Here is a 16,012-nt window from a genome sequence, read left to right on the forward strand (position 1 = left end):
TCTAGCTCCACCCGTGTCATTGCAAATGGCAAGATTTCCTTCTTTTTTATGGTTGAGTAATATTCCGTTGCATATATATACCATATCTTTCTCCCCCCAGCCCCCAGATCTAGGGTTAGGGTGAGCATGAGGGTACATGCCTGGCATCCTATAGTTCAGAGACCTCTCCAGCCATGGCAGCCATCTACTGAACTGAGGCAAGGAGGGGGTTTGGGGCTCTAAATACTCTTTAAATAGATATACAATTATTCCTTCTGTTTTTATCCCTACTTTCACACCCATTTTCAGAAATATTACCAATTCTTAAATACTTGAGGTCTTCTCCAGAATAACTAGGCTGCTTCTCAGCTTTTCTTATTGTGTGTTCAGGAACCCACTTTTCAGATCTAGGGTTAGGGCCAGGGTGAGGGTATACATTTGGTATCCACCATGCAGACTCCCCCCGCCCCAGATGGTTTTTTGATAATTACAGTATAGTCCTGTGAATGTACTTTGTCTTCCTTATGATTTTCTTAATCATTTTCTTTTTTCTACCTTTACTGAAGGAATACACTATACAATATATAGCATACAAAATAGGTGTTAATCAACAGTTTATGTTATCAGTAAGGTTTTCCGTCAATAGTAGGCTACTGATAGTTAAACTTGGGGGCAGCCAAAATTTACATGCAGAATTATGACTGCAAGCAAGGGTCAGTGTCCCTGATCCTCACATTTCCAAGGGTAAAGTGCATTTTATGTTTTATCTCTTTGTACAACTCCAAATACAGAAGTCACATAGTAGCAAAAGAATCAACAGCAAAAATCACAGGCTCCTTACTTTTTCTGGTGAGAGGTCGTGCGCCTGGTACAAAAGACAGCAATGACCACAACCACCACAATGGTGACAACGCCAACAGAAACAATGATGACCAGCAGCATGCTACTGTCCAGGGGAGAGGTGGGACTTCCATGTGGGCTGTTACTGCCTGGAGAGGGAAAACCGGTACATTTATTAGTGTTAGAGAATCCCCAAAATGTATACACTCAGGCTATGGACACTTCATGTGAACTTCTCTGTTAATATGCCCATTGCTGTGCCATGGATGCAGGTGTCTCATGAAATCCAGAGAGCCAAGTTTCTGCACTATGTACAGTTCTTAACATAGTGCATAAATTTGTGTCATATAGGACCATTTGTAAATCATTTAGTTTTCTGACTTTCAAAGGCATTTAAAAAAATGTACATTCATAGAAAACTAAAGTTTTCCCCACCACGTAGATGTCTGAGATCACAAAAAACTACATGAAAAATATAGTCTGTTTTTACAAATACAGTCTTTGCAGAGTGAATTCTTTTACTCAGTTTCAGGAAAAGTAGGTCTGTACCTATGCATTAATTTGACAAATATTTACTGAGTAGTTACTATGTGCCAGGCATTGTTCTAGTTAGTAAGGATGCAATAGTGGACAAGAGAGATGTGGCTGCTGGGGTAAGGGCAGAAAGTAAACAAATAAGGAGTTATCAGTAATAAGTGCTGTGAAAAAAATAAAATGAAGGGATATGATACAGAGTGACTGGGTGGCTCTTTTAGATTGAATGGTTGGAAAAAGCTTCTCTGAGGAAATGGCATTGAGCTGAGATTTGAAGGACAAGAAAGATCCCACCATATAAAGATCTAGAGGATGAACATTCGAGAGAGAGGAAATAGCTAGTAGAAGGATCTGAAGGCAGGAGCAAGCCTTAGCATGTCCAAGGAAGAAGGAGGTGGCCAGTCTTGCTCAAGCAAGGAGACAGATGCAAAGTCACAGAGAAAGAAGTGAGTACAAAAAGACAGAGATGAGTGTGCAGAGGCAGGATCATTTAAGACCCTGAGGAAAGGTAGCTTTTCTTCCTGTTACTATTCCTCACTGCTTACAGGATCAGGGCCAAACTCTGTGTCCAAGGTCCTTTGTAATCTAGCTCTATTCTAAGTCTTGTTCTTCTACTTTCTGGAACACACTGCTTTGCTTTCCACCTCACTAAAAAATTATTCATGCTCATATTATAAAATATGGGAAATCCCACCAAACAGCTCTGACTATTAAAGATATCTGATATCTTTCCTGCCAGTGGTTTTCTCTCTCCTACCTAACAGTCAGAACTGCACAATGATGGATGAGCTGCCTTACCAAGTAATGAGAGTTTAGTTTCTAGAAGTGCCTAAGAAGAGTCATTCTACCTGTCTGGAAGATTGTGGAAGAAATTCCTAACATGAAGTTACGGCCTGGGAATCTGTGTTTTTAGAAAAGTTCCTAAAGTGATTCTCAAATATACCCCTGGTTTATAAACTTAGGATCTAATTCAAACTTTATCTATTGTGGGAATCCTGTCCAGAACACGGCATTAGCTGTACCTTCCAACTTTTGATTATATGATTTTATAGGCTACATCTAAGCACAGTGATAGAAATCTGGGCTGATTTAGGAGAGCTTAAGGGCTTATTCTTCTACATTTGGTTCAATCATTTTTATTCTTCATCTGAGAGAAAGGTAAGCAAACAGACAACTTACACTGTAAATAATGGTGTTTAATAAAACAACATTTTTATATTTGGGAAAGACTACAGAGTTAGGGGCTAATAAAATGAGACCATATTGGGACTTTATACAAATAACTTTCATTAACAGCACTGCTGAGTTACGGGGTGGGGTATATGGTGCGGCAGGCGGTGCGAATCAGAGGTGGGGGGCCCTGCGTGTGGAGGCTAGTAGGGGTGATGGGGGCAGCCCTTCCCTGTTCTCAACAGAGATGAATTCCTACTGAACTGCATTTGACCTCTAACTTCCAAGAGGGCCAAAAACTCCCAGGGAAGGTAGAATAAGAGTGAGCTGCCAGGGGAGCGTGTCCTGCTAGGGACATGATGACAGGCCATTTCTTAGGCCTCATCTGGACTACTGCGACAGCTTCTTAACCCCTCACTTGGACTTCATTATCTTAGCCCCCGACTCATTCTTCATTTATCAGAGTAATAACACTGATACTCAATAAATGGAGCCCCAGTGTCCCTGTGGTAGGAGGTATCTTACATGTGCTATGTACAGGATGAAGCGGGTCCCTGAGCTTTTGGCAGGCTGGCTCTAACCCACTACCTTCCCTATGTGAGACTGTCTACCCTGTCTCTGGGCAGCATGACCCCCGGGGAGAGCCGGCTGTTTTCTGCTGCCATGCTTTCACACATGCGGTTATTGTTCCTGAAATGTCCAACCCCCTCCTTGACATTTAGCCATCTTCCATGCAGCCTTTCATATCTGGGTCAGTCATCAGCTCTTCTATGAAGCTTTCCCTTTTCTCTGTCAGCTGGTTTGTTACTCATTCCTTTTGCTCCCATAGCCTGTTACATAGAACCTGAGCCTTTAAAAACATGTGTGAATGAATGAAAGTATAACTGAAAGAAAAGACAAGGAAGTAATTGCTTTTCTCATGTGAATGTTATATGTGGACAGCACATAAATGTAACACATGCATCGCAGGAGAAAAAATGAAAGAGTCCTAGAACTCAGCCTAGGACTCAGATTCCCACATCTGGTACAGCACCCCACGCCTTTTAGGGTGCATGTGATAGTGGAAAAGGCACAATCAGACCTGGATTTTGGTTCTAGGACTTCCACAATTGGTGGGTGGATCCCAGCACTCATTTCACTCAGTCTCTTGAGGTATAAAATGGGAATGACATCTGTTCTCCCTGCTTCACAGTGTTATGAGAATCAAATGTGATTTCACATGTGAAAGCAACTTAAAACAGTGAAGTTCTATAGAGAAGTAGGTGTCATCATTCAAGTAATTAGAAGGTACCAGCTCTTAGACTGGCTAGGAAACCGGGAAGAATTTTTTAGAATTCCCATATTAAAAACAGTGCAGTAAGCAGTGGGGGGGATTCATGATTCTGAAGCACTTCTTTGGTTTGTTGTGTGTGATGGATAATCACATTAGAAGGTTTATTTCTGAAAGCAAGATTCGAATTCTTTTATAGAAGCAGGCAGTGGGCAAATGAAGACTCATTTGTTTAGAATTAATCTTATTTTAAGTTGGGTATGTGGGGAAACAATTTTACGTATGGATCCTGTAATGAAGGATTTGCAGTAATTCAGCAACCATTTGCCAGAAAATGCCTCAAGTTAAACTCTACTAAATAAAAGGAAATAGGTAAGATGCCACAACCCACCACAAACAAGCTACAAAAGACTTATTGAGACTCAAGCAGAACCGTGTCATGCCCACAGGAGGCCCGAAGAGCCACAAGAGAGGCTTTACCACTCATCGGAGGTTTGTAGTCAGATCCTAGGTCTGGCAGCCGGCTTCCTTTCCCTGCAGACCCTGAGGCTGAAGGAGAAGAAATCATGTCAGTAAGGACCCAAGCCACTGGTGTGATGAGTCCACTCCACTTTTCTACAAAAAATATTTTCAGTCTACTCTGTCCATGAGAAAACAAAGTAGCACATAAACAACAGGGGAAAAAATAGGCTGTGCAAAGCAAACTAAGGTATATAGCTTTCTATGCAATGAGGCATCTGAAAGGCTGACACCCTTGTTCCATGGCTCTATCTAGTATGTAACCAGACTGCCACTTGCTGTTCATAAGGTGGGAATACACCCATTCCTCTCGCCCAGGAAACAGTTCCTGAAAGACTGCTCAGAGCACTTATGACAAAAGTAGCTTCTCTCAGAAAAGGAACGGAGGTACCAGTTGGGTTGACTTCTGCATCACAGAAGTGGGCTCTTCCAAAGGACCTGGCTATGTTGATCTGGCCTAGCAGGTGTCAGTAGTGTTTGGATTTTTTCCTTCAAATTATAGTTGCCTTTCCCAGTATAAAGTTGCCCTAAGCAGGAGGAGGAAAACAAATGGAGGTTCAACTCGGGTTCTCAGTTCCTGCTGAGCCATCTAAATTCCCAAGGATGAGAAAGTGAAGTCTCCCCTCTAGTTGCTAACCAAGGACACCGTTTCCTAATCCATTATCATGAAACACAATGACTGAGGCTGTCGACCTTAGGCTTGGGACCACCTCACAAACAGACTGCATAAAATACAAAAATCAGTTTTTTAATAAATCATATTCTTGGCCTTCGATTTTGTTCTTCACACTTATAGAAAAAGCTGCTTGAGTAAAGCAAATAGAAGGAGTTCCTTCCCAATAAATCAAAGACATTCCTCAATTGAAGGTGTGGATTTCTCCTGAAGAAGTCTGAAAGAACTGCAAAGCCAAAGCTGCTCCTCATCGTTAATATAGCACACTGCCTGTGCTTGAATACTAGCCTTTCATGTACTTGACTTCTGGCAAGTTATTTATTACATTTTTGGGTCTCAGTGTCTTCATTGTAAAACAGTTATAATAATGGTTTCTACTTCATGAAATAGTATTGAGGATTAAATGAAAATTTAATCCTATAAAATATTTTGAATACTGCCTGATAACAGATGTTCAACAAATATTAACTACTATTATTACAATTATAATAAATCTATAATAAATATAATAAAGAATATAATCTTTCCTTTTGCAAAGGCAGAGCATGAAGCTTTAGAAAACATTTAAAAATGAATTATTTCTACAAATAAAGCTCGACTAGAAATGCATAAACTAGACGTGTTTCTATAACATATTATAGTTAATGTCAAGTACGTCTATAAATTACCAGCATCAGACTAAATGAAAAATTAAAATCTGAACATTTCCGTACATAGTTCATTTAACAGAATAAATATCTAGATGAAAACAGTGTTTTCTATGTTTCCAGAAGCTCCAAACTCCCAAAGTAATGCAAGTTGTTGGGTATCCCAAAGAGCATTTTTAACTCAGAGTCCCTGATCCCTTTTCTGCTGTCCATACTTGTTACTTCATTCCGTTATTTCTGTTGCCATTATTCCTGCCAAATGACACACACCACAGGTCATGATTCCAGTTGTTCTTTTCTCTGTGATTAAGTCTAGTTGGAGGGGATGACTTACTACTTGTAAGGCTCTTCAGATTTAGGTCTGCCTCTTTCTCAGGTAGCCCACCTATAAGCCCAACTATCCAGAGTATGTAACTATCCAGAGTATGTAATTAATTGCCAAAGAACACGCTTTGCCAATAAACTGGTTGGTTGAGTTCCTGTATTTCCCAGCACTTTTTTTCTTTTACATATAACCTATGAACAAAAAATTCCAACGATTAACCAAACACCAAAAATAAACATGGGTAAGGAGTTTAAAGGCCGGAGCACACCTCCTTGTGGTGCATGTGAAGACTTGTACTGGCTCGAGTGGAGTGGAGGAAGGACAATGAGCACATCTGTAATCTGGGCACACAGTAAGGTTCTTCTTCTGTTCTCATGCTTACGTCAAAATGCCTACCATCATCAGGGTGCCTCACACATATATACAAACATGTATGCAGTTTCTCCAACATACAAAGAAAGACTGAGTGCAAACACATTTCCAAAGCCTGAAATATGTAACCTCAAGTTCTGACTCTTCCTTGCCATTCACCAAGATCTAAGACTTTTTATTTCTAAAAACTACCCTGAAATCTTGAAAGCAACCATCAACTTTCCTTTCATTGCTCTTGGTACAGAAAATAGGGACCAACTTTAGTTGGCTCCCCCAGAGATGAAAACCACAGTCCAGTTACCTCTCCACCATAGCAATTACAGTGGAAAAACCACGTGGACATATAATTTCAAGAATGGTGACATTGAGGCCTGTGCTTCTTAAGTTTCCATTTTAAATTGTTTCTATTTCTTTTGAAATTAGCAAGCATTATTTAAGGACAGAAATGGAGAAGAGCTCTGAATTAAGCTTAGGGTAACAGAATAAATAGTACTAGTTTTGTCGTGGATGATCATACAATTCATTAGGATAGATTTTTTGTTGGGGGAGGGAAATAAGGTATTTGCTGAATTTGACTACAACTTTTCATTTAGAAATGCTAATATAATCCTAGAGACTACAAGTATGACAAACTGGTGTGTGGGTTCTCATCATGGCCCAAATGCCTATCATTGTTAGAGAATTTCAGTATCTTAGCACAAAGGACAAACTGACCCACACTTGAGGCCAATCTCTTACAGCTGCAGAATTCCATTTACTCGGCTGTTTTTGTCCCTATTTAGCTTCTAAGTAGACTCCCAGCTTTTCAGATACCCCAAGTGCCATAAGCATGGACTCAACTCTACTCTGGCCAATAAATATGTGGTTTTTAACACAAAGTACTGATTTTCAGGAAAAAAAAAGAAACAAAAACAACAAAAAGCTAGTAATAACAGGTCACAAAAGAGAGGAAAGGAAAGAGAGGCCATCTACTGATTTACCTTGATCATTAGGCATTTTATCAGAGGAGTCCGCTAACAGGCCAAGCACAGGGGAAGAAAAAACAAGAGCAAGGATCACAAGCTTTGAAGATGGGACAGGCAGAATTTTTAAAGGAAAAAAAAAAAAAACCCACAAACTTCCAAACAAATTGAATCTTGTTTTCAGTACTAACAAAAAAGAAATTTTAAGACTCAGTTCCCAGCTAAATTTTATTCCTAACTCTCACTTGGTTCAGTACTTTATTTTACTAGAATTTATCTAGAATTTTCTTCAAGCATCCCCCATTAGTGTCTTTCTCTCTACAAAGGTCCTTAAGCCTTTCAGGTTGAGAGCCTGCATGTGTTGAAAGGAAATTAACATGCTATTACTCTATCTGGTAATCAGAGAATCACATCTGATCTGACTGGTAAAAACTTTAGGATCACTACAATTCATTTGCCTCAAACAGCTTTGTAAGGGACATGGTTAGGCCAATAATCTAGGGAGCACGGATTTGGTGGTCAATGGGTGAGTGAAGGATCATTCTGAGATAAATGTTCACATTGTGGGTCATAAACTCATCATCAGGACTTCTTATATTCTCCACAGTCTCTATATGCTAAAGCGATAAGTGCAAGCATTGCCTCACTTAAGAGACATAGGATAAAACACTGTTTAGTGGAGTTTTACCTTTAGGTGTTCTGAATTGGACAGCTTCAGACATGGGCCCCATGCCTTTTGAGTTTCGGGCTTGGATTTTAAAGTAGTATGGTGTGTCAAGTGTTAACTCTTGTATCTGGTGAGTCAGCCTGTTTCCCACAACAGGCTCAATAACCCAGTCGTGTATCTCTGCATTCACATCCGTGCTGTAATATATGATGTAACCTGTTCAAAGGAGGAAATGAGAAAAGATATCTTATTCCTGATTTTTCTTTTGCGATCAGTAAGTCAATAAAGATGTATGTGATAGCATATACAAGTATAGAACCAGCTACTGATTACAGAGCAATGGTGGTGTGTCTGGGTGGCAGTCGGTTAAACGTCTGGGTCTTCATTTCAACTCAGGTCATGTTCTCACAGTCTGTGAGATCGAGCCCCCCGTCAGACTCCACGCTGACAGTGTGGAGCCTGCCTGGGATTCTCTCTCTCCGGCTCTCTGTCCCACTCCCGCTCATACCTTTTTTCCCATCCTCTCTCAAAAAAAACTTTAAAAAACAGGGGCAAGGGTAAAATGCATTCAAAATGCTACACTAAACATAATATATAGAAAACCGCAATCTCAAGAGTATCAAGCTAAAAGTNAGCAGTTGTATAACTATTATAAGATAATAATACAAGGCTAAGAACTCTTAGAAGGAAAACAACCTAATCACTTCAACATCTTAATATTTGAACAATGTACACATCAAGGATCTACACTTAAAATAAAGCACTTTTGAAAACAGACACTGATCTGAAGTGCTGTTTTAGCTTGCACCAACATGATTTCTCAGGAGAAAAACTCCCAGGAGATATGGGTGATACCTTTATTAAAGCTCTGCAGACTCAGAAGTGGGTGAAGTCCTAGTGAAACGTCACCTGATACTCCCACCAGGGGGCGCTCAGTCTCCACGTCTGAGACAGAAAAGATTCATGCCTACCTGATCTACACAGTGCAAAAATGCCACCAGCATCACTACTGGTTTTTAAAGACAAAATAAAATGTAATCCAAGTCAAGTCATGCTTCATTCTTTTAAGGAACAGGGAAATTAAAAAACAAGAAACAAAACAAGATAGCTCAGGGATTTATGGAAAGGGATTCTAACTGAAAGTGGAAGCAGGACAGCAGGTCTAAGGAGCAGTTCCCTTAGACCCCTTATTCATACACAGGAACACTCAAAAGCAAACCCCTGTTCCTCAGCATCTGTCTACACAGAGTGGAGCTTAATTAAGAGCTAAATCTCATCAGCCTTTCCTCCCTGATAAAGTTGAAGAAGGCATAGTGTCCTCTACTGTGGAGAGTTCTCTGGGAGTCCAAGTAAAAATCCCAAGTCCCTTCAAAGGCACAGGCCATTCAAACTTCTAACTCTAGTGTTAAGAGCACAGGAAGCTGAGGTAGCAGGCCTGGTGACAAAAATTGAATTAAAAGTCTAATAGGCTTTTTGGGTCTTCAGGGTAAAAGACCGAATCTACCCTTACTGGGTATTACCCTGCAGAATCAGGCAGGGTCTTTGACGTCAAAGCTGATCATCTAGTCAGAGGCAGAGAAAAGCTTTTCTGATGAAAATAAACATGTCCATAAGGTCCCACTGTAGCCAGACTGTCTAATGTAACAACACCCATCAGACTTCCACCCAAAGTGAGTCAGAACAACCAACTGGCCATTCATTTGTACCCTACTGTGAGCAAGAGCACCCTCTTCTTCCACTTTCAAGGATCATCATGACTCTCTGCACCTCATAAAATGACCAAGCCAGCCTTCAGACTCCCACTTCGCCCAACCACACAGCACTCTGTTGGGAAGCTTCTGCCAGGCAGGAACAGAGGCCAGACATACATTCAAAGGTGTCTTACCTGTAATTTTGCCATTGGCTTCTGAGGGAGGCTGCCAATTTACAATTATGGTCCTAGGTTTTCCCTCTTTACTCACAACTGTCACATCCTTGGGTGGAGAAGTAGGAACTACAAAATAACAAGACTTTCATTAGTTCTTGTCCACTTCAATTTAAGTCACCATTTCCTCAACCCTTTCCACTTCTAAGGCACAATAAGAGGTATAAGACAAAAAAGATGAAGCCTCCTGGCTTCAAAGGACTCAAAGTCTACCTGTAAATACCTCTAATCAAGAGAAGAATATGCCAAGTACCAAAGAGAAAATACCATACTGTGAGGATACAGAATTGTCATCTTGGCTGGGGGCTGAGGAGGGAAATCAAAAGACCTTTGTAGTTAGTTACCAAGTATCTACTATATGCCAGCCATTTTACAAATAGTATTTCACTTAATATGTATGGCAACTTGAAAGGCAATTGCTACTACTCCTGCTTGACAGTCAGGGCATTGACAACGAAAAAAGCTAGGTAATTTGGCCAAGATGACATATTCCCCCTCAAATTTGGATGATTTTGTAGAATGTTTTCAAGTGTAAAATAATTTTCTCTTTCATTTATAGCTGACTCTCCAAACCAAATATAATGTTTTTTAATAGGGTTTTTACCCCTATTCCCTCAAAAAGTGAATGATTTACAAATTGAGGTTTTTATTTTAAGTTTGCACTAAACACACACTGTCTACTATTTGAGGTTACTGTTCTGAAATGTAAAGTTGTCTATGAAACAGAAAAACCAACAGAATAAACACAATACTGCATTTCTTGTATTTCCATGTTATGGCTGATAACTATTAATGTACTAGTCGAGAAATGAGCAAATTAAGTATATCCTTCAATTTACTCTTCTCTACCTAAAATACTGGAATTCTCCTAGCATAAAATGGAAGGAAGCCTGGTGAAATGCAGACATCCTAAGGGATATGTAGTATCATTTATTAACTAATGGGTTGTAATTAAGCAAAAAGATATTCTTAAAACTAGCAAAGAAAGCAAACTCAGTGTCTATCTAAACTTTTGTGCACTGTTAATTCTAAGCTCTCCAAATTCAACTCTTTTTCTCTGTAGGAAGTCCAATCAACTGTGCAAAAGACAAAATGGCGTTAGGGCCAGGCCCAGGCCGGAGAGGCTTAATAGCTCCATTTTTTTCATTATATATAGGAGAAAAAAGCCATAGGAGGCCATAGGAGGCAGAGACTCCCAACGGTTACACATATCCACATGCTAGAAAAGTACAGGAGGCAGAAGGCAGGCCTACAAGTGAGCAAAAGGCAAATGGAATTTCAGACTTGGATAGCCTGCTTTTCCCTTAATTTGTTTAGGTGTCTTTTACCTTTCATGTTTACTTACAGAAAAAACCCCTGAGGCTGTCCCACTGGGAGATTTACCAGATATTAACTGGTTTGTAAGAAGGCTGCTGGGGAAACTTTGTGGTTCCCTGGTACAGTTCTGAGGCTCCAGCAAGCATGGCGCTGGCAGCTTGGTGAAGGGCAGGTCACTTGTTTTTCTTTCTCTCAATTTAGCAGGAAAGGAGGATTAATGACAGTAATCCGCTACATCTACACAGTGCTTTATAATTGCCATGTGTTTTCTCATCTGCTCATTTTACCCTTACAATAACCCTATAAGGTAGGAAAGGCAGATATTATTACCCCTCTTTTACAGATGGAAGAAACAGATGGAGAGGCTGGATGACTTACTTATGACTTACACAGTCAGTGTTTAGTTGATCTGGGATTGAACTAAAGTCCCTTGATTCCTACAATTTAGTGTACTTTGCATTGTATTATCCCATTATTTGCTAATGTTCTTGTTCAGTGATGAAGAAAACATAATTCAAACACTGAACTCCAGCTGTATCTACTTCCTATGTTCTGTAAATGAGTAATGCACACCCTCGATAATTTTCCTTGGGTAGCAGAAACAGGTGATGAGAAGTCTCAAACCTTGGGATGTGGCACAACATTTGCATGGACTTCCACTGGCTTTTGAGTCTTGCAAAGAGAAGAAATGCCATGTGATGTAAGATTCAGACAACACATACCAAATTCAAAGGTGGTCCCATGGGCTGTCATACTCCATGTGCTTGATCTTCGACCTTTGGTCACCATCACAGAGAATTCATACAGTGTATTTGCTTTTAAACCAGTCACCAAATAACTTAAAGTCGTTGCATTTGCATTCTGGAAGCATATGAATGAAGGACTTTAGAATTAGGAAACATCAAGAGTTGGCTTTTCTCACCCAGCGCAAATGTGCCAGTACCTTGTACTTGGTGTTTGCTGGGATGTTGGTTTTCCATCGGACTGTGTAGTACCGAGAATCGGTAATCTTCTGATGTTTGGGCAGTGAGTTGTCCGCCCATGTGATCCTTATGGTGTCATGACTCAGAATGGAAGCCTGAACTCCCACAGGTGGCATCATGGGAGTGGGATCTGGCACTGGAGTGTATGGAGCATTAATAACAAATAAATCAACTTCAGAAGTGTCTGGGCAGAAAGTAATTAAAAAAGGGAAGTGGCATTTTAACATAAACAAAAATAAAAGAAAAGGAAATGCAGGGTAACATAATGGAATGAAAGATGAGAGATGGAGAAAGAGAAAGAGAATCTGGAGTTAATAGATAACCACCATTCATTAAAAAGAATTATTTCCACTTGTGTTCTTTCAGGAAAAATTTGCAGGAAAATGTCTAGGGAAATAATTCACAATATTCTCTACTGTATCTGTAGGTATATTAAAATTTGATAATCCAGTGATATTAATATAGTCATACTTTAATTTTTTTTTAATTACTTGAAAATTCTACCACCTTTTTAAAAAGGACTGTGAAAAGATACAAACTGCTTGTAAAATCAAGGGTGTAATTTCAGAACAAGCAACACAAAGCTTATGATCTGCTTTGATATTTCCGTGAATGTGGCTGAATTTGGGACATGGCTTATCAATGCATGTCAACAAACACATAAGGGTCCTACTCTCAAACCTAAGTCCTGAAGGCCAGTCAATGGCAACTTAACCTGGCCTTAGTGTTAGGCTTATCTGATACCCACAGGGTCCAGCTGAGATCTACTGATGTCTTGGGTCTATAAGCAGTACAGCAGGATGGCATACTTCCAAATAAAGCAAAAGTAACTCTCAAGAGTATCACTCTCCCCGAGGAAAAGGTAAGCTGACACCATGCAGGAACATCTGCTGTACTTTCTCCAGTAGCGTCAGAAAACAACCCACCCAACGAATCCCAATCAGGTATGGGAAATGACATAGTAATGGGTCCAAGTGACAGCCTTTATGAACTTTAGAAATAAAGAGTTCTTATCTCATGGAAAGTCTATACTCATGTATGGCCTGTGCCACATGCAACAGACACCTTCTCTAAGCTCAGTGTCAAAATAGAGGATAGACCATGAACCCAGGGTGATACATCTGGATCCATTGGGCTTTATCAACTCTTGGTCAGGTTTTCTAAGTATACACAGATTGATTTATTTTAAGTTAAGGTTTTAAAATGGGTTTCCCATATGGTTATGGAGACTAGCTCTTCCTGTATCTTAAAATCTGAAATGGCATGGACCTTGTTTATGAATAATGGCCAAACTAATGTTAACAGTCTCCATTTGTTCATTCTTACACAATGAGTACTAAAAATAACAGAGGAACAACACACATTATAGTCAAGGGCTTTGTTCAAAGATCAGGACACAAACCAATTAGTTACAGAAGATGCACCTTCAGGTGCAAAAATCATTAGACTTCTTTGAGAAATTTTTTTTAATGTAATAACTCTTGGAAAAGATAATGAGGTTACATGACTTAAGAACATTTTCTTGTATATTTTTAGCTAGAAGGCCATTATTTTTAAGTCACATAAGAGAAAATAATTTCAAAAAAAATTTCTATTATGGGCTAATTTAAGAAAGCAGCAAATCACTTATTTAAATATTCTTTTTCATCATACATTTTTTTTTCCTTTCTGGAAAAAGAACTTATAAATTGCGATAACACAGGAAAATACAGGACAGAACTACCAAACATGTAGTAAGGATGTTGGTCTTGCAAGTAAAAGCACTCAAGAAAAAAAGGGACAGAGGTTATCTTTTTCAAAAGAACAATGTCAAATGTGCACTATTATACAAAGTAACCAGAAAATATAGCAGGCAATAGAGATTCACAGTTCTGGAAAACAAATGGAAAAGAGCATTTCTGAAAATGATAAATTCTTGGATTTTCAATACCTCTTAGAAAAATTTACAAGTCTTATATGTTTATTTATATAAGCTTTCTCATTCAGCTCTCAATTAGATGTTTTATTTATCTACAGAAATTTTACATTATATGTGTATTCTTTTATTACAAAAAATAATGAGTATTTTGGTCTCTTTTGTAATAAATGTACAGTCGAACAAATGGATAGTATGACTGACTTTATACTCTTTCTATAAATAAAGTTGATGAAAAGCAAATAGAAAAGTACTTCCCCAATCAACTCACGTGACTAGTAAAGGAAATGCTGGATTCATTGATCATACACATTTACTGCTACATTTAGTAACCCATATAATTCCTCCAGAGGTATAGAGATCCTTTCCTTTTTTTACTCCTTTTAGTTATAACTCACATGACCAAAAGATGAAAATCACTTTTAATTCTCTAACAACTATGCTTTCTAGAGCCCAACACATTAAAAACATTTGCTACATATCTACACAGACTTATTTGCATGACAGGACTATTAATATTTTCTAAAAAGAAAAAACCAGAAATTAACAGAAATTTCCCTGCTGAAAGCCCGTTTTCCTATATGAAGTCTATAGTGGCATATACTTTCCCTTCCACTGATAACTATGGGGCAGACCTTGTGCCAACATTCCACATTACCTGCTGGAAAAAGTGCTGAAGACCAGAGATGAACAGGATGGCTTACCTGTGTGAGGTCTGGTCACAGCACTCTCGTACAGGGGGATGCCTTCACCCACGTTGTTAAAGGCTTTCAGGGTTATCACGTAGTGAGAACTGGGATCTGAAGGAAAGAAACAAGTGAAAACACAGAGAAAAAATTCTCACTCCAGAATTTTAAAAAGCAAGGGTGAATATGCATGATCTTAAATGCAGAGGAAGTTAGGAAAGATTTTAAGAATTTTATGTGGGACTCTTCTGGGGTGTGAGGACATGTAGAGATGGCAGCATACACAGCACAGAAAAGCTGGCTGGGATCAACTTCCTGGAGGAGTTGGGCTGTGCCCAAATCCTCTCTTGGCTTCAACTAAAGCAATGGTTTAGTGACATTACTGTATAGTGAGGGGCTCAGATGAGAATGAGTGCATAGGATTTTCATGTGTTGTAAGCCCACAGCTAGAGCTTAGAATGAGACCCCCTTCATTCTCAGAAAGGAGGACTGTGAATGGAACAGCCAAGCAAGTGGAGAAGTAGCAGAACTGTTAACTCAACAAGTGGGGCCTCCAAATCCAGGCACTGCCAAATCCCATCTCGGCCTCAGGGAGACTTCTTGGTTGGATAAGGCAGAGCCCCAGATTTCAACTGGCTTGGAGGTGATGCTGCAGGAAATGAAGAAGCGAAGAAGTGCTCCCTCCAGGGATCATGTAAAATGCTGCTAGTGAGACCTGGGGGAAAGGGGGGCATAAAATAGTCGTAGCAGCATTCGTTCTCCTGCTGGTAAACCAGGAAGGCTCTACTTCATCACATTCCCGATCTAGGCACGGTTTAGTCTTCATACTTCAAAATCCAGTTCCAGAAATGGGACTTGGATTCTACTGAGGTATTTCAAGGTAAGGGGCTGACCTACACCACTTCTGGTGAAGTTGGGCAATTTTCCAAGAGGCCACACCTCAAACAGCCTGCATTACTTCAAAAGCTTTAAAGAGCTGGTCTGCTTGGTGGCCACTCTCGAGCTACCAGTGGGAAATATATAAAGGCACCTGGTCTTCCAGTGTCAGAAAGAAGTGATAACAAATGAAATCAACAAGACTTAATGCCTGACGGGTGAGGAAAAAGGAAAAGTTCTGGTTTGGGCAACATGGTAGATGGTGATGTCACTCACTAGGGTCAGAGACAGGCAGAGCAATCATGTACACATTTTCAAGGCCTGATTCCAGGCCCCCTTCAACTCCTACTCTT

The 16,012-nt window shown here is 39.7% G+C and overlaps 1 protein-coding gene across 1 annotated transcript in view; it reads right to left on the reverse strand.

Annotated features, from left to right (window-relative positions):
- Window positions 1-16,012, reverse strand: part of NEO1 (neogenin 1) — a 173,911-nt gene that overhangs the window by 18,336 nt on the left and 139,563 nt on the right. Inside the window, exons 16-22 of the mRNA XM_077749000.1 lie at window positions 14,802-14,897; window positions 12,143-12,366; window positions 11,922-12,060; window positions 9,844-9,951; window positions 7,980-8,174; window positions 4,274-4,342; window positions 821-968 (exon numbers count right to left, since the gene is read on the reverse strand). Of these exons, the coding sequence (XP_077605126.1) occupies window positions 821-968; window positions 4,274-4,342; window positions 7,980-8,174; window positions 9,844-9,951; window positions 11,922-12,060; window positions 12,143-12,366; window positions 14,802-14,897 (979 nt within the window). The remainder of the gene's footprint in view (window positions 1-820; window positions 969-4,273; window positions 4,343-7,979; window positions 8,175-9,843; window positions 9,952-11,921; window positions 12,061-12,142; window positions 12,367-14,801; window positions 14,898-16,012) is intronic.

The sequence above is a fragment of the Crocuta crocuta genome, unplaced genomic scaffold (assembly GCF_008692635.1).
Source record: "Crocuta crocuta isolate KB4526 unplaced genomic scaffold, BGI_CrCroc_1.0 scaffold130, whole genome shotgun sequence".
NCBI lineage: Eukaryota > Metazoa > Chordata > Mammalia > Carnivora > Hyaenidae > Crocuta > Crocuta crocuta.